General features: G+C 44.4%; 1 protein-coding gene across 2 annotated transcripts in view; it reads right to left on the reverse strand.

Annotated features, from left to right (window-relative positions):
• Positions 1-958: 958 nt before the first annotated feature.
• The window catches only part of plekhg2 (pleckstrin homology domain containing, family G (with RhoGef domain) member 2), an 89,264-nt gene continuing 70,718 nt past the window's right edge, over positions 959-19,504 (reverse strand). The window contains exons 7-15 of one of the 2 annotated variants that reach the window (XM_061719933.1): positions 16,210-16,360; positions 11,189-11,320; positions 9,734-9,916; positions 8,814-8,906; positions 7,820-7,906; positions 7,168-7,201; positions 6,785-6,883; positions 2,809-2,910; positions 959-1,394 (exon numbers count right to left, since the gene is read on the reverse strand). In XM_061719933.1, the coding sequence (XP_061575917.1) occupies positions 1,303-1,394; positions 2,809-2,910; positions 6,785-6,883; positions 7,168-7,201; positions 7,820-7,906; positions 8,814-8,906; positions 9,734-9,916; positions 11,189-11,320; positions 16,210-16,360 (973 nt within the window). In that variant the 3' untranslated portion in view covers positions 959-1,302. The remainder of the gene's footprint in view (positions 1,395-2,808; positions 2,911-6,784; positions 6,884-7,167; positions 7,202-7,819; positions 7,907-8,813; positions 8,907-9,733; positions 9,917-11,188; positions 11,321-16,209; positions 16,361-19,504) is intronic. The other variant, XM_061719934.1, reaches the window with a different exon arrangement.

Raw genomic sequence — 19,504 nt, forward strand, 5'->3', positions numbered from 1 at the left:
TGGGTCCTCAACAACACCACCCCTGACAGAACGGACCGACCAGCATGGACCCAGCGGGAGAAAGTTTTGCCTTCTGGCAATATGTCTACAGGGAGGCAGAACTCTCGATTCCTGGTTGGCAGGACCCTGAGGAGGAGGAATCTCCCTTCTGGGGAACACGCCTGGCTCGAGGGGGGCCCGGGTGTTCTCAGCCCCAGGCGGGGAGACGACGACGGCGTCGGTGGCAGCCCCTGCTAGCCTCTGTTCATCAGTCCATCCATCCATCCATCCATCCATCCATCCATCCATCCATCCATCCATCCATCCATCCATCCATCCATCCATCCATCCATCATCCATCCATCCATCAGTCCATCCATCCATTCATCCATCCATCCATCCATCCATCCATCCATCCATCATCCATCCATCCATCCATCCATCCATCCATCCATCCATCCATCCATCATCCATCCATCCATCAGTCCATCCATCCATCATCCATCCATCCATCATCCATCCATCCATCCATCCATCCATCCATCCATCCATCCATCCATCATCCATCCATCCATCATCCATCCATCCATCCATCCATCCATCCATCCATCCATCCATCCATCCATCCATCCATCATCCATCCATCCATCAGTCCATCCATCCATTCATCCATCCATCCATCCATCCATCCATCCATCCATCCATCCATCCATCCATCCATCATCCATCCATCCATCAGTCCATCCATCCATCCATCCATCCATCCATCCATCATCCATCCATCAGTCCATCATCCATCCATCAGTCCATCCATCCACCATCCATCCATCCATCCATCCATCCATCCATCCATCCATCCATCCATCCATCCATCCATCCATCCATCCATCCATCCATCCATCAGTCCATCCATCCATCCATCCATCCATCCATCCATCCATCCATCCATCCATCCATCCATCCATCCATCCATCCATCCATCATCTTTTCTTCTAGAAGTCAGGTATTGATCAGGTATTGATCTCATTGATCTGTGATTGACAGACGAGGAGACGGCAGTCTCACCTTCAGAGCTGAGGATCATTGGAGCGATGAAGAGCCAGCCGGAGGAAGAGGAGGATGAGGAGACAGGAGAAACACAGCAGAGAGAAAGAGACACCATCAGTCAACACTTTCAGCTCTCAAACTAACTGTAGAATGTTTCAGCACCAAAGTTTCCTGCTGAACCTCTGACGCTTCTGGCACCAAAAACAAACAAAAAGAAGAGGAACAGGTATCTGTTTTTCCTCTCAGGCTTGTTGATCTGTTATTTCCAGGCTCGCCTCACGTTTTCCTGCACGTGAAGTCAGTTTTATGGGTTTGTGTCCAGATCTCACCATTGGGATGGAACACCGCCTCGATGTCTTTGGCCGGAGCTGCAAGAGACAGAAATAGTTTTAGAGCCGCTGTATTTTAGAGGGGGACGTTTTTTTTTTCATTATGCACTTTGAGAAAAAAGTTGAAATGTTGAGAAAAAAGTCAAAATGTCGAAAATAATGTTTTTCAAGAATTTCAAGAAAAAAAGTCAAAATTTTGTGAATAAAGTTGAAATGTTGAGAAAAAAGGCGACATTTTGACTTTTTTCTTGAAATTGTATTTCAACATTAATTTCGACATTTCGACTTTTTTCTCAAAGTGCACAATAAAAAAAAATCTTCCCCTCCTGCATGGCCCTAATACTCTTCCGTAGAATTTTTGATTTGTCTCTTTATGAAATCAATAAGTCTCTTTTTCTATAAGTCTCTTTTTCTTGAATTTCTAAAGTCCTATATTCTGAGTTTTGTCTTTGCAAATGTTGAAGTTTAAAAAGTCAGAATTCCTGAATTTGTTCATGTGATCGTTTCCCTTGAAAAACCTTAAACCCAGTTCTGTTGCAGTCGGGTTGGTTTTAGCTCCACTAGAATTTGACCTGTAGATTTCCTAATCTGGGGCCGGATTCACCAATATGTTCTAAGAATGATCTTAAGAAATGTCTTAAGATCTAAAATTAAGAAGTTCATAAGAAAGTTCTTAAGTGAAATTCCTCAATATTTTCTTAAGAACCGTCTTAAGAACTGTCATTTCTTATGAATTTCTCATTTTTCCTACTTAAGAACTTCTTAAAATATGTCATTGCATTGCACGCGCCAACAAACAACATTTATAGGTAGTTTGGTCTTAACCGTCAGTCACTCACTAAACATGGAGAAGGAGAAAAAGAGATGCAGGAACTTTTCAAGGTTATGGTGGATGAGATTAATGTGTGAAAAAAATACTATTGGGGAAAATTAATAATAATTAACTACCACGCTAACTAACATGCTAACAAACAGTTAACAGGCTCTTTGTGTAATTAATTACAAAGTATATCCTCAAACTATGACCTACTAGTCTAAACTTGTCTAAAATGTGTTGAAAAAGGTGATATTAGAGTTTTACCTTTTCACAGAAGACATTTTAAGACAGGTCAAGGTTGTCTTAAAGTAAAAAAAAATCAAGAACAAATTTGGGAACTTTTATTTCAAGAATACCATTTATTCTTAAGTTTTTTCTTAAGAAGAAACTTAAGAAGAAAGTTGAGAAAATACTTAAGAACTGTTTTGGAGAATATGACTTCTTCTCTTTTTTCTTCTTAAGACTGAACTTAAGAAAAAAATGACACTTAAGAAGATTTTTTTCTTATGAATGTTTTGTGAATCCGGCCCCAGGACGTTTTCTTCACTAAATGTGAACGATTAGAGTTTAAACTCAGATAAAAGCGGTGGGCCTGATGGGCCCTGGGCTCCGTCTGCAGGCGGTGTCTCCGATCACCTGACTGTCTCCTGGTGCGTCGGTACGGCAGCGTTCCCTCCAGCAGCAGCGGCAGGTTCTTCCTGGACTTCTCTGGTGTGTACAGCAGCAGTTCTGGAGGTTCTGGAGGGACAAACGGAGGGAAACGGAGAGTTAAACTTCACACGGACATGGAACCAAAGCTCTTCCAAAGCAGAGTTTAGCCAATATGAACTAAGAGCAGTACTGGAGTTGAGGGGGGATGAGGGGGGATGGCATCCCCCCTGAAATAAAAACGGTCCAAATCATCCCCCCTGTAAAACTGCCATCCCCCCTTTCCATCTCTTATGTCATTTCATCAATGAATGTGGTTTTACTGCTATTTCAACATTTAGAGTCATCACCAGAAAAATAACACCAGAAAAATAAATTAAAAACAGAATAACAGCAGCGCTGCTGGTGTCCCCACAACCACCGGTGCTCTTGCGATGGGTGCAACAGTGAACTCAAAAGAGAAAATGCAGGCACTCTGGTGGCTTGAAAAAACCCTGAGGAAAGCGTAAGCTGACACGCGTTGGTGTTTTTTAGAATGTAACCCAGTTAAAATAAAGGTTTTTTAACTTTTTTCAAGCCATAATAACTTTTCACCTGTTTCAAGTAAATTTCACTTTTCATATAATATATATGTACTGTATGTATATATATATATATATATATATATATATATATATATATATATATATATATGTATATATATATATATATATATATATATATATATATATATATATATATATATATATATATATATATATATATATATATATATATATATATGTATATACAGTATGCGTGCGTGTATGTATGTATGTATATGTGTAGGTATGTGTATGTATTATTGTGTTATTGCTTATATAAATACTGTATGGAATGATATTTATTAATGACATTGCACTAGTTTATAAAAGCTAACATTTTTTTTGTGAAAAGGGTAGGCGTCATAAGCTTAGGCTTCAGTCTACACCTTTTGGTCCTCGGTTTTTAGTTAAAATTTAATAAAATTGTACGTACAGGACTGTCTCAGAAAATTTGAATATTGTGATAAAGTTCTTTATTTTCTGTAATGCAATTAAAAAAACAAAAATGTCATACAGTCATACAGACGTCCCGGCCGCTGCTCATGCTCAGCTTGTACAGAGACACTTCTTTGGGTGGTTTTTCTTCGGGGTCCAGGCCCGTGGACTCCCCACCGCAGCAAAGAGAAAGGTTTCGCTCTTCTCCGTTTTTATTCCCAGCTCTCTTTAAACTGTCTGCACGGCTCACCAACTTTTACTTTCTTACACTTTTTGTTCCAAATCCATTCTCTCGGGCATGAAACGTTCGTAGTAAACAGATTATGTCAGGATGCCGAGGTCCAGCCGGGACCAACAGAGCCCTGACAGAACCGTGGGGGACAAACCCGTGGTTAGAGGCCTGTAGTCGGAGAGAGGGGGAGGCAGCCGCAGTTGGCCGGTAACTTTACGGCTGTTGCTGCTTTTCACCACCAGGTGGCAGCATTTAGTCTGAAACCTGCCGTCACTATTTAGTGTCAGCATGAGAGAGAAAGACAAGGATACCCCTCTTCCACCAAACCGGTTCTAGTGCTGGTTCTGGTTCACAACTCGCTCAACTTGGAACCAGCTGAGAAACGGTTTGTGTTTCCACAGCTCGGGTGCTAAGGGGAGCCACGTCATAACGTCTCTGCAAACGTCATAACGTCTCTGCAAACGTCATAACGTCTCTGCAAACGTCAGTTACGTCCAGTACTGGAGTTGAGGGGGGATGAGGGGGGACGGCATCCCCCCTGAAATAAAAACGGTCCAAATCATCCCCCCTGTAAAACTGCCATCCCCCCTTTCCATCCCTTATGTCATTTCATCAATGAATGTGGTTTTACTGCTATTTCAACATTTAGAGTCATCACCAGAAAAATAACACCAGAAAAATAACTTATTTGACAATTTTCACCTGTTTCAAGTACATTTTCACTTGAAATAAGTAGGAAAATCTGCCAGTGGGACAAGATTTATCTTCTTATTACAAGCAAAGAAATCTTGTTCCACATGCAGATTTTTCTACTTATTTCAAGTGAAAATCTACTTGAAACAGGTGAAAATTGTTGTTTTTTCCAGTGATGAGTCTTGTTTTAAGTGTAATGACATTTTTTTACTAAAATGAGACATTTTAACTAGAAATAAGACAAATATTCTTGTTAAGATTTTGAGTTTTTGCAGTGATCCATTTTACTTATCCTGTGAAGGACAGAGTCATATTGATAAGTTCAGAAAAGTGTTTTTTATTGTTGTGTTTTGATGTATTTGATGTAAGCCCAGTGGATATTTAAAGCTTACAGAAGGCTGCATTTAACTGCTGCTATGTCATTCCTGCAGTATTTCTGCAGGTGTTTTGGTCAGTGCTATTATTTGTAATATATTATATTATTTGAAATCAGCACAAATTATCTGTCCCCATATGATAAAATCCACCATCCCCCCTGATTTTCTTTTACAACTCGAGTACTGGTTACGTCTCTGCAAACGTCAGTTACGTTGCTGCGTTTGCGTGAAAGTTGCAGCAACAACCAGGTATCTGCTCTAACAGGACTTGGACCACGTAGCTCCTCCGTGGACACATCTCTAAAAGACAGGTTGTCTCCTCCTCAGACCCATGATGCTTTGCTGCATCCAGATTCATTCTTATTTGAAAATGTCTCCATCGCGACCTGACGCCGACCTCTGTGTGGAGAAGTTTGTTTTGTCCATAGCTTTATAATTTACTCTGTTAATTCTTTTTGTTGGACAAGAATTTTTAGATTTTTAGCGATTCCTTTCGCCTTCATCAGTCACGTATGAAGAAGATGACTCTGATGAAGGCGAAAGAAATCACCGAAACATGTCAGGTATTAAAAAAAAACTAATAAAAGAACCGATCCCCTGAAACTCCATCTCAAAAACCCCACAAGTTCTGTACAAAAAATGATGTTACAGAAAATCATAGCTACAGCACAAGAAATTTTCGCTGCCAGAAATAAAGACAAACTCTGGTAAAAGACCGGTGATGTACAGAGCTATGTCTGCATGGAACCCAAATATTGCAAGCCTTTTGTTATTTTAATATTGCTGATCATGGATTACAGTTTAAGAAAACTCAAATATCCTATCTCAAAAAATTAGAATATTCTGGGAATCTTAATCTAAAACTGTAAGCCATAATCAGCAATATTAAAATAATAAAAGGCTTGCAATATTTCAGTTGATTTGTAATGAATCCAGAATGTATGACATTTTTGTTTTTTTAATTGCATTACAGAAAATAAAGAACTTTATCACAATATTCAAATTTTCTGAGACAGTCCTATATATATATATATATATATATATATATATATATATATATATATATATATATATATATATATATATATGTATGTATATATGTATATAAATGTGTGTGCATATATATATGTATATATATATATATATATATATATATATAGAGAGAGAGAGAGAGAGAGAGAGAGAGAGAGAGAGAGAGAGAGAGAGAGAGAGAGAAGAAGAGAGAGAGAGAGAGAGAGAGAGAGAGAGAGAGAGAGAGAGAGGGATATAGATATATAATATATATAAATTAATATTTATTAAAAATTGGTATTGGTGCCAATGGTAACTATGATAATTTGAATTTGCTGATGTTATAAAACGTATTGTTCTTATTTACATCTAAATTTTAAATGGAATGACTTTTTATTTTTTCTTTATTTTCTGTTTTTCCTTTCTTTTTTTAATATGCTACCTCTTTAGGTTTGCTTTTAATTTTTGTTGTAATGTACTGTGTGTCGCACCCCAGGAAGAATAGCTGCAGTTTTTCCTAGCTAATGGGGATCCAACTATTAAAAACCCTCCTCCTAGGCTGCAGTTCCCCCTCTTGCCACACGGGGGCAGCAGATCCCAACCCTGGTTGCCCGCGGTGACGGCTGACTGACCCCCACCTGACTGCCGGCGTCCTCGGTGGTAGCCGGGGACGTCGTCCAGCCGCGGCGTGGACGGCGTCTTCCTCCGGCTGTCCTGGTCGAACTGAGGGGCTGAAACACAGGAAGTGATGTCACTGAAGGCCCTACGGTCGCCCCGGCAACATTCAGGTCAGAAACACAGGAAGTGATGTCACTGAAGGCCCTACGGTCGCCGCGGCAACGGTTAGGTCAGAAACACAGGAAGTGATGTCACTGAAGGCCCTACGGTCGCCGCGGCAACGGTCGCCGCGGCAACGGTCGCCGCGGCAACGGTCGCCGCGGCAACGGTCGCCGCGGCAACGGTCGCCGCGGCGACGGTCAGGTCAGAATCAGGCGGGAAAAGAGACGGAACTCACTCTGACAGAAGGTGTCCCCCAATACCTGCCGCGCCTGGGGAGACAGAAACCAGGTCAGGGACATCAGAGACAATAGAGACGTCAGGGACATTAGACACAATAGAGACAACAGAGACATCAGTAACCGTCATGAATAACCTCTTTATCAGAACTGGCTGCATGTTTGAATGTCTCGTGTTGTTTTCCGCCACATCAGAGCTCTCAGTCTATTTTCTATTGATGATGTAACTGCTGTTTATTTTATACGTCATAATAGAAATAATAATAATAATAATAATAATAATAATAATAATAATAATAATAATAATAATAATAATAATAATAATAATAATAGTAATAATAACAATAACAATAATAACAACAATAATAATAACAATAAAAATAACAACAATAATAATAATAATAATAATAATAATAATTCTACAGGAGACCAGCAGGTGGCAGCAGAGATCTAAACAGAACTAGTCCTGATGGGGTCGGGATTAGAACCTGAACCCTGAATCCTGCTGGAAGAACACCAGGAGCTTGAGGTCTGACCCAAACGTCTACGTTCTGGAGGATCCAGTCAGAGTCACACGACCGGAAGTGTGTGCAGGAGCAGAGACATGGGCAGAAGAAGATATCAGGGACGGTCTCTTATGTCCCCCCTCACCTTCTGGGGCAGCGACGCCGGGTGGTTCTCCACGATCAGCCTCTTCAGGTAGTGAACCCACAACCGCTTCTCCTCCTGGTTCTTGGTCTGCAGGACCACAGTTCAGATTAGTCCAGCTGTTTAGCTATAAAATGTATAGGAATCGTTCAGTTTGTGATACAAGCATGAAATTTGGTACACAAATAGCCAAAGGTTTCCCCAAAAGATATGGACATGGAGCCATCATGAATTTTCAACATGGCGCCCATGGCAGCCATTTTTCAAAATGGCTGCCAGAAACAAGTGTTTTCTAATTAAATGAGCGATTAGTTGAAATGAGTTGCCAGTTTGCCCTGGCTGAGCTTCAACATCCACTCTATTACTTATCCATTCATTGGATGGTTCAGTTTTTGCAGATATGAGGATCTTTTTTGGTTTATTAGTTTGTTTTTATGTATAATAGATCTATTTTCATGAAATGACGGTATATATTTTATTTTGGCTAATATGGCTGTTATCATAAAAGAAACAGTTGTCATGTTCAGTTTTGAGGTAGAAGGAAGCTTCTGGCCAATTCCAATGTTTCAAATTTGATTTCTGCATCATAAATAATGACTGATTAGACACCAAGATCATCCATATCAGACATTCACGCAAATGATGGCTGCCATCTTTAAAAAATGGTGGCCATCTTGAATATTAAATGACAACTTTTCAATTATCCAGGAGACATCTACCAAGTACTATTATGTGGTAAATATGTCTAAAATATCATATTATGTCCCCAAGTCATATAAAAAGAGTTGTTTCTGGCGTCCATTTTGAAAAATATCTGCCATGGGCGCCATGTTGAAAATTCACAATGGCTCCACGTCCAATTATTTTTGGAATGCCTTTGGCTATGTGTGTAACAAATTTCATGCTTGTATCACAAACGGAACGATTGTTTTGGTTATCTCCTGCACTAGATTAGAGACGTGTGATGGAGAGAAGAAGACCTCCACCTCCAACTCACCTGCACCACGTGCACCTGCTTTGGGATCGTCTGGTCTGACACCCGGAAGCACAGCGGATCCTTCAGCGCCTCCACCAGCAGCAGATTACAGCACTGAGGACACGAGGACACAAGGACACAAGGGAGACACGTGAGACAGTATGAGGACGCTGGACGAGCGCTGATGTGGACGACTTTTAAACAACCAACTGGCACTTGTAGTTTCTACGACTGTTTGTGGTTTTGGGGGTTTCAGTTGGACTCATACCCCTTTTCCACCAAACTGGTTCCAGTGCTGGTTCTGGTTCACAACTCGTTCAACTTAGAAACCAGCTGAGAACCGGTTTGCTTTTCTACAGCTCGGGTGCTAAGGGGAGCCATGTAATTACGTCTCTGCAAACGTCAGTTACGTCACTGCGTTTGCGTGAAAGTTGCAGCAACAACCAGGTATTAGCTCTAATAGGACTTGGTCCACGTAGCTCCTCCGTGGACACATCTCTAAAAGACAGGTTGTCTCCTCCTCAGACCCATGATGCTTTGCTGCTTCCAGATTCATTCTTATTTGAAAATGTCTCCGTTTCCCAGTCTTGCTATTGCCGTTGGTCTCAATAAATCCGCCCCCTCCGCTTACGTAAGCAGTTCTTTCCTCTGGACCCGCAAGGGATTGGTGCTACCTTGGAACCAGTTCTTCTGGCCCGGAGCCAGTACTTTGTCAGTGGAAACAGAAAGCCAAGTTCCAAACTCAGCACTGAATCAGAACCAGAACCAGCCCTGGAACCAGTTTGGTGGAAAAGGGGTATGAGAGACTCAAGTGAGACGCCAGCAGAAGTAAAGCAGACGCAGATAAACAGGACTTCTGTCCTTCAAGAGGAACAGGAAGTTGGTCCACCAGGAGGAACAGGAAGTTGGTCCACAAGGAGGAACAGGAAGTTGGTCCTTACGAATATGTGCGTGCTGTAGACGAACTGCTCCAGCCTCTTCTTGGTGATCAGCAACATCTTGTCAAACAGGAAGAAGGCCCTCTCCTTCTTCACCCTCTGGACCTTAAAGGAGCCCTCCAGAACCAGCTCTCCGAACCCGCCCAGGTCCGGCCCGGTCCAGTTCACCAGCAGGGACTCGATCTCCTGCAGAGAAGCCATCAGAGAGGTTTCTGGAACCAGCGAACCAAACCAGAACTTTAGTTGTGCAGGGCTGAACGCATCTAGGGGTGTGGTAACACAACGACGGGAGGGAAAGACATGAACTGCAGTCTTAGAGGTGTAATACAGGTGTAATAGAAGTGGAACAGATGTGTAATAGAGGTGGAACAAAGGTGTAATAGTGGTGGAACAGAGGTGTAAAAGAAGTGGAACAAAGGTGTAATAGATGTGGAACAGAGGTGTGATAGAGATGGAACAGAGGTGTAATAGAGATGGAACAGAGGTGTAATAGAGGTAGAACAGAGGTGTAATAGATGTGGAACAGAGGTGTGATAGAGGTGGAACAAAGGTGTAATAGAGGTGGAACAGAGGTGTAATAGAGGTGGAACAAAGGTGTAATGGAGGTGGAACAGAGGTGCAATAGTGGTGGAACAAAGGTGTAATAGAGGTGGAACAGAGGTGTAATAGAGGTGGAACAAAGGTGTAAGGGAGGTGGAACAGAGGTGTAATGGTGGAACAGATGTGTCATAAAGGTAGAACAGAGGTGTAATAGATGTGGAACAAAGGTGGAACAGAGGTGTAATAGAAGTGTAACAGAGGTGTAATAGAGGTGAAACTGAGGTGTAATAGAATTGTAATAGAGGTGGAACAGAGGTATAATAACGGTGGAACAGAAGTGGAACAGATGTGTAATAGAGGTATAACAGATGTGTAATAAAGGTGGAACAGAGGGGTAATAGAGTTGGAACAGAGGTGTAATAGAGGTGGAACAGAGGTGTAATAGATGTGGATCAGAGGTGTAATAGAGGTGGAACAGAGGTGTAATAGATGTGGATCAGAGGTGTAATGGAGGTATAATAGAGGGTTAATAGAGGTGGAACAGAGGGGTAATAGAGTTGGAACAGAGGTGTAATAGAGGTGGAACAGAGGTGTAATAGATGTGGATCAGAGGTGTAATAGAGGTGGAACAGAGGTGTAATAGATGTGGATCAGAGGTGTAATGGAGGTAGAATAGAGGTGGAACAGGGAGGCCCAGTAGTTCCACCTCCATGTTTCACACAGCGGGCAATTTACTCACCAAACTGATCAGCATATTTCCAAAAAATACAGCTGTTTGTGGTTGAAAACTGAAAATATGATTCTAACGGTCAAACACCAAAACACTTGTCATCTACATATCCTAATTTCATTCGTGACCCTGAAAGACCTGAAACCTCTCCCACTCGGTGGTCACCACAGTGGCACGTCCGCGGTTACCTGCAGCCGCACGGCGTGCTCCTGCTTCCTCTTCATGTCGTTGATGTACCAGGCCACCGCCGTCATGGTGACGATGGCGTCCTCCACCACCTCATATCCAGAGTCGCTCTTGTCAAAGTGCTTGGAAAGTTCCTGGAACGACGCAAACGTAGAGAGGGAAACTTCATGAGACGAAGAAACTTCTGTTTCAGTCAACATTTAGGAACAAATAGAGGGAATGCGCATGACGTCACAGATGCGACTTCACAGTGGGTTACGCCCACTGAGTGGCAGAAAGACTGAGTGGCAGTGTAAACTTTCAGTTTGAGCAACTTGAAAACATCTAAAATGGGAAAGAGCTGTTGTGCGATCGACTGTACTCATAGATGTATTAAGAAATCAGAGTTATCGTTTTACAGACTGCCGAAAAATAAGCTTAAGAAAGACAAATGGATCGCTGCAATTCACAGAAACAACTGGATTCCAGGCACCGAAACGTGGATTTGTGGTTCCCATTTTGTATCAGGTAATGTTGGATTTTTGGGTAGCTAAAGTTAAACGGTCAAATCATAAAGTTCGGTGTCCTCATCACTTTAATTTCTACAACAAATCCTGCTTTGAAGTCGGACCAAGCGTCAAGACTTTTGTATGCCTTCAAGCTTTGCTTCGTGTATTTCCCTGGCGTAGAAATTAAGTACATATAAATATCAGGAAACTGGATTCGGGGCCAAATATTAATGTCCATGGACCACTGGTTCTTCAGGTAACTGTACGGGTCACTGTCAAGTCCAACTGCCTTTAATTTAAGGCGATAATCGGCTGTTATCCCGTCTTCTCCACTAGTTGCAGACATTGTTGCCACTCAGTGCAAGTAAGGGGGTGTGGTCCAGGGGGGAAGTGACGTCAATACATACCCTCTATAGGCCTCAGTGTGTATTTTAAAGCAGCACAACGTAACTTTCAGCTTTTCTGAGTTTGGCGGCATCTTTTGGACAAAAGCGGTAGTGCTTTACCAGAAAGAACACTACGTTTCCCATGAGCACCAGCGCGTACTGCCGGAAAACTCCTGTCCCGTCGCTGCATTTGTTTTGAGAGAAGACGGGACGCTTTTCTGTTTCACCAAGTGAACAGACGGAACGCAAAAAAAAAGATGTTAAACTGCTGGAAAGGAACTGGAATTTACCGGGATACCTTAAACAAGGAAGCCAGGGAGCGGTATATGGAGAAAATAATGATTATTAACGGTCTCGATCCATATGAAATCCCTACTAAAGAATGGAGCTCCTCGTCGGAGCTGCACTCTTTAGAAAGGATTTACTGCCGCAGTTCTGCAGAACCACCGTCTTAGGCTACCTTGTTTAGGAGTGTTTGGCAGCTGCTTTGGTAAATGTTTGACTCGCCATGTGTTTCAATAAATTAGTATAATAGTACAACATACAGTACATGTTTTGTATTACTCTTACTTTTCTTTTCTTTTTTTTTGACTGCTTTGAAGAGGCTCCGAGGCGTGAGCAATATTTTTTTTTCCTCGTGAGATTATTTTTTTCCTCTGCAGCTACAAATCAAATAGTTAATATTTTTTCCTCAACAAAATTAATCGCACCGCAGAGAGCTGGTCAGCAACTGCGTTTAGCTGGAGAAGTGGGGTATAAAACCAGTTTGAATTATCCGACCCCGGTCTGTGAGTGTTTGTTTGTGGTTTAATAAACCCGTGTTTTGATCCGACGCCCGTCTGTCTGCGTGTGTGTTTGTTTACTGAGGAACGTTATGTTTGGTCGGACTCGTTACAGCCACGATCCAACCGAGCCGACGACTCTTTCACTCTTTTACTTTGTTATCTCAGATAATTGGCCTCCGTGGTTCTGCCTCCGAGCAGGAAAGTGGTGAAAAGTTAAACCATTAGGATCTTTTCCCCACGTCTGTTGTGTGGAGCTGCTGCAGCCACAACGCAGCAACGGGTTACCAGCTTCTGCGGAGCTGCGCTTCACGCCCCGCCCATTTTCGTCTCGACTACGAATCGGGAAGGAGGGGGAAGGGACGTATGCCGTAAAGCAGTCAAAGCCGTAAAAAATTGTAGTTTTTTAGTGTGGCAGGGTTCCTACCATGCTCCTCAAAGTTACATAGTGCCAGTGAAGGTGATACAGACCCCTCAGACCATGACAGAGATGTCATTAAACCTGTTGGAAGTTGATGTATCATCACAATGACTCTGGAAATATGATATTAAGGTGGAAAAGTTACATAGTGCTGCTTTAAAGGAGAGATGCTACAAAAACAGCCGTCTCTGTGTTCGAGGAAACATATTCAAGTGTGTGAGGTCACCAACTCAAACTGTGACATCACAGATCAGAGTAGTTATCCTCCACATCTTTAGCTCCTCCCATAATTGGGATGTACAAAAAAGGGGTGTGGTCACCCGAACAACTCCGCCCCCTAGAGACAGTCTGGCTGTGGTGACACGCTTGTAGATGGAGCTGTGACACCGTATATTTATAACGGACCAGAACATCACGGATGTCACATGTTCTGGTCCCTGTGCAGCTCATTCTCAACAGCTATTGGCTCGTTTGGTTTTAATGGGAGGGTTGTAGTTCGATTCTATGCCCTTGAGATGTCTTCAGAGGGCTTTGGACCGCTGCGACCTGGATGATGGAGGAGCTCCATCAGTTTTTACCAACGTACCCAAGATATTTCTTTTTTTCTCCCCACCTTCATTTATTTCTACAGCCTTTTTACAGCCCCTATTTCTTTGCTTTTCAGGCCTCCAACAGACTCAAACGCTTAGAGACGTTGCCGTTCAGAAGAGTTTTATTTTTTAATTTCATTTTATTCTTTATTTCATTCATTAAGAGATTACTATAAAATGTCTTTCCTTGAATGAAAAGGAACATAAGAGAAGACTAAGCTTATTTTATCTGTCCCTTTTTCCTAAGAAATCAAATTTCAATTAATTAAAAAAAAACTAAAACAAATTACAAATTACACAATAAAAAAAAACATTTTCCAATAAACGTAAATAAAAAAAAAACAACAAAAAAAACAAACAAACAAAACCAAAACTACAACAAAGATATAAATAATACAAAATGCTGTCGTCAATATATATTATATAGATATTCTTTTTTGATTCAAAGAAAAAAAATATGACAGTGGTGCTAAAAAGAGAGAGAGAAAAAAAGAAAATCCACCTACCTTAATAATTATCATGATATTTCTTAATCAAACTGGCTTTTATTATTCTTTTAAATGTAATGTTTGATTTGCATTCTTTGGCTTCTGTATCCAGATTGTTCCATAAACTGATACCTTTTACAGAAACACAACGTTCCATTCATTTTGTCCTGAAGTTTTTTTTTTTTTTAAAGATCTCTGTTCCTTTTAAGTTTGAGGAACCGGGGAACAAAACCCTCACGGAGGGATGTTTGTGGGCCGGTTTCACACACATGCAAACATGTTTCGGGGGTTTGGAAACAAGGAGCTCGGAGAGTGGGATTAAAGGAGAAAACAATCTGAGGAGCAGCTCATCTCAGACGACTGAAGCCGGGCCAGCCGAGGATTATGGGAAATTCCCGGTGCGGAGCCAAACACATGTTTGACCAGTGTTTAAACTGGCCTCCGCACATCAGAGGAAGAGCAGCAGCACGGAGGCGGCTTTCTCTCCGTTTCATCATCCCTCGCTCCTCTCAGAGGTGGGCTTGGACCCGACCCACCTCGGACCTGGGTCCGGTCCAGGGTCCCAGCATGCATTTCACCAGAAAGTTAGAATTCTCATCTTCTGTTCTTCCTTGTATTCTGACTAAATGTTTTAAAAAAAAAAAATAAACAAGATAAATATATACTGTAGTATTTCTACACTCAAAATACACAAAATCTTCAGGGGGCCGAGAACACTTCCGTCTGGCTCTTTGTGACATCATCGTCGAGGTAGCGCACCTGGTAACTACTCCAGATGTACTAGTTTCTAGAGCCTCACCTGTAGTCCTCAGGTGGTATTAGGGGCTCCAGGTGTAGTATTTGGTAGCATCTAGACCAGGGTCGGCAACCTGCGGCTCCAGAGCCACATGCGGCTCTTTATCACCGCCCTAGTGGCTCCTGGCTTTTTCAAAAATGTTTGACCTTTTTTTTTTCCTTTTCTTTTCTTCTCTTTTTCCTTCTTTCCTTTTTTTTTTCTTTTTTCCTTTTTTAATCTCGGCATTTCGACTTTTCTCTCGACATTTCGACTTTTTTCTCGATATTGTACTTTAACATTAATTTCGACATTTCGACTTTTGTCTCGAAGTGCATAATGAAAAAATCATCTCCCCCCAGGTATAACTAATATAGCTACATGCAGCATGTGTTGCCTTCATTCTAAGGCTTATACAAGACTTTTCATTTTTGCGGCTCCAGACATATTTGTTTTTTGTGTTTTTGGTCCAATATGGCTCTTTCAACATTTTGGGTTGCCGACTCCTGGTCTAGACCCTCACCAGTAGTCGCAGGTGGCATTGGGGGCTAGATGTAGTATTTGGTAGTATCTGGAGCCTCACCTGTAATAGCAGGTGGTATTGGGGCTCGGTGTGTAGTATGTGGAAGTATGTTGAAGTATTTTTTAGTATTTGAGGCCTCACCTGCAGCAGCAGGTGGTATTTGAGGCTGGGTGTGTAGTATTTTGGAGTATTTCAGAGTATTTGAGGCCTCACCTGCAGCAGCAGGTGGTATTTGAGGCTGGGTGTGTAGTATTTTGGAGTATTTCAGAGTATTTGAGGCCTCACCTGCAGCAGCAGGTGGTATTTGAGGCTGGGTGTGTAGTATTTTGGAGTATTTCAGAGTATTTGAGGCCTCACCTGCAGCAGCAGGTGGTATTTGAGGCTGGGTGTGTAGTATTTTGGAGTATTTCAGAGTATTTGAGGCCTCACCTGCAGCAGCAGGTGGTACTTGAGGCTGGGTGTGTAGTATTTTGGAGTATTTCAGAGTATTTGAGGCCTCACCTGCAGCAGCAGGTGGTATTTGAGGCTCGGTGTGTAGTATTTTGGAGTATTTGAGAGTATTTGAGGCCTCACCTGCAGCAGCAGGTGGTACTTCAGGATCCTCTGCACCGGCTTCAGCAGGTACGTCTCCAGGGGTAACGAGTGGTTCAGGGTCGTCTGTCTCTCCTGGAAGAAACGAACCAGGCTCTCGTTCTTCATGCAGTCCCGCAGTACCGCCACCGAGCTGCAGGGGGACACAGAGGACACGCCGTTAGGAAAGAGACACCAGGAAGTGGAGCCAGGACTCCACAGCTGCTGGGAGCCTCACAAACATTCATCACCAGATTACAGAGACGACTCGGAAAAGAGCGACGATGCTGGAAACTATGTGGATCCAGTTCTCTGACATCCATCACCCCGCCAACAAAGAGAGGAAGAGGAGACGAGGAGAAGACGAGTTAGAGGAGGAAGAGGAGACGAGGAGAGGAGACAAGGAGAGGACGAGTTAGAGGAGGAAGAGGAGACGAGTTAGAGGAGACGAGGAGAGGACGAGTGAGAGGAGGAAGAGGAGACGAGGAGAGGACGAGTTAGAGGAGGAAGAGGAGACGAGTTAGAGGAGACGAGGAGAGGACGAGTTAGAGGAGGAAGAGGAGACGAGGAGAGGACGAGTTAGAGGAGGAAGAGGAGACGAGGAGAGGAGACAAGGAGAGGACGAGTTAGAGGAGGAAGAGGAGACGAGTTAGAGGAGGAAGAGGAGACGAGGAGAGGACGAGTTAGAGGAGGAAGAGGAGACAAGGAGAGGACGAGTTAGAGGAGGAAGAGGAGACGAGTTAGAGGAGGAAGAGGAGACGAGGAGATGACGAGTTAGAGGACGAGTTAGAGGAGGAAGAGGAGACGAGGAGAGGAGACAAGTAGAGGACGAGTTAGAGGAGGAAGAGGAGACAAGGAGATGACGAGTTAGAGGACGAGTTAGAGGAGGAAGAGGAGACGAGGAGAGGACGAGTTAGAGGAGGAAGAGGAGACGAGGAGAGGACGAGTTAGAGGAGGAAGAGGAGACGAGGAGAGGACAAGTTAAAGGACGAGTTAGAGGAGGAAGAGAGGACGAGTTAGAGGAGGAAGAGAGGACGAGTTAGAGGAGGAAGAGAGGACGAGTTAGAGGAGGAAGAGAGGACGAGCTAGAGGACGAGTTAGAGTTAGAGGTAATGTCTCCCCCAGACGCCGGCGGACCGAGTCCTAAACCCCCCGGCGACCGCAAGGTCTTCCTAGGAGCCGCCGGCGTCTCCGGAGACGCCTCGCGTCCCAGCAGCCCCTCGGAGCGTCCAGCATGTCTGCGGCGTCCCTCGTCCTCGAACCGCTGCAGACCCTGAAAAGTTCCTCCGCAGCAGAAACGCAGCCTCAAGTATTCAGACTCATCTGGAGAAACGCTGGAAACCACGGACCAGAATCTGGCACAGACGAGGAGGACGGGGGGAGAGACCGAACACAGGACACGAGGAGAGACGAGAGGAGACGAGGAGATGAGGAGGACGGGGGGAAGAGACCGAACCAGGACACGAGGAGAGACGAGAGGAGACGAGGAGACGAGGAGGACGGGGGGAACAGACCGAACCAGGACACGAGGGGAGACGAGAGGAGACGAGGAGATGAGGAGGACGGGGGGAAGAGACCGAACCCAGGACACGAGGAGAGACGAGAGGAGACGAGGAGACGAGGAGGACGGGGGGAAAGACAGAACCAGGACACGAGGAGAGACGAGAGGAGACGAGGAGACGAGGAGGACGGGGGGAAGAGACCGAACCAGGACACGAGGAGAGACGAGAGGAGACGAGGAGACGAGGAGACGAGGAGAGATGAGGAGACAAGGAAGACGGGGAGAAACAAACCGGACACGAGGAGACAAAGAGACAAGGACACGAAGAGACGAGGGGAGACGAGGACGGGGAGAAACAACCGAACCAGGACACGAGGGGAGACAAGAAGACAAGGAGACAAGGAGATGAGGAGACGAGAGGAGATGAGGGGAGACAAGGAGACGAGGAGACAAGGAGGACGGGGGGAAACAATCGAACCAAGACACGAGGAGACGAGGAGACGGGGAAGACGTGGAGAAACAACCGGACACAGGACGGATCGATCCCTAGAGAGGGACCAGGTCCTCTGGAACCAGGTCTTCTGGGCCCAGGTCCTCCTGGACCCTGGTGGGGACGCCTCAGACGAAATCTTTGCAGAGCTGCCGCCAGACGTTTGCAGCGAGACAAACCGGTTACCATGACGACTGCTGGATGCTGTGAACACGGCAGCATGACGATTACAGACGAGGAGAACGGCCGAGCCGACTGTCAATCTATCATATTAGAAAACATTTTTAACACTCTTATAAATTCTTGTGTTGGACATTGAGCCTGGAGGTGGACGGAGGTTGAGTGCCCTCTGGTGGCCGGTCGAGGAACTGCAACCATTCGAGCTCCACGGGAGACTCACGTTAGGTGGTTCTGCTGGACCTGCAGTAAACCCTCAGACCTGCAGAACCTGTAGACCCTCAGACCTAAAGACCTGCAGAACCTGTAGACCCTCAGACCTGCAGAACCTGTAGAACCAGTAGACCCTCAGACCAGTAGACCAGCAGACCCTCAGACCTGCAGAACCAGTAGACCCTCAGACCTGCAGAACCAGCAGACCTGCAGAACCTGTAGGTCTGCTGGCTTCTCCAGACCACAACATGAACCCGGTAACCCGCTCCGATAACCCAGCATGCACCTCTGCTCTTGTGTGCTGCTGGAAGGTTTCCCTGCTCTGTTCAAACTTGGCTCTGCAGAAACAGCCTCCCCCCCAAACCCCCGGACCCCCCAGAACCCCCCAAGCCCCCCCAACCCCCCTCCTCAGCTGCAACTCATCAATCCACAGCGTTACACAGATGGAGTCCAGCAGAACCGATGACCTCAGCATCTGGATCCCGCTGGATCCACCAGACCGTCCTCGTCTGCAAATGTCATGACAATCTGGGAACGCATGACGTGATTTAACCCGAGACCAGACCCACAGAACCAGGTCTGGACCCACAGAACCAGGTCTGGAGGAAACCAGTAGGACCACCTCAAGCACGGGGGTGGAGGGATGCTTGTCTGGACCTGGACATGTTACTTTGAGTGGACCATGAAACTACTCGGTACACTAGGGTCTTCTAGAGGTCTCAGACCACTCCAGACCAATCCAGACCATCCCAGACCACTCCAGACCAATCCAGACCACTCCAATTCTACCAGACTGATCCAGACGGATCCAGACCTCCAAGAGAGCGATCCAGACCATCCAACATCCAGACCATCCCAGACCAATCCAGACGGATCCAGACCTCCCAGACCAATCCAGACCGATCCAGACCAATCCA

Source organism: Cololabis saira, chromosome 4 (assembly GCF_033807715.1).
Source record: "Cololabis saira isolate AMF1-May2022 chromosome 4, fColSai1.1, whole genome shotgun sequence".
NCBI classification, from domain to species: domain Eukaryota; kingdom Metazoa; phylum Chordata; class Actinopteri; order Beloniformes; family Belonidae; genus Cololabis; species Cololabis saira.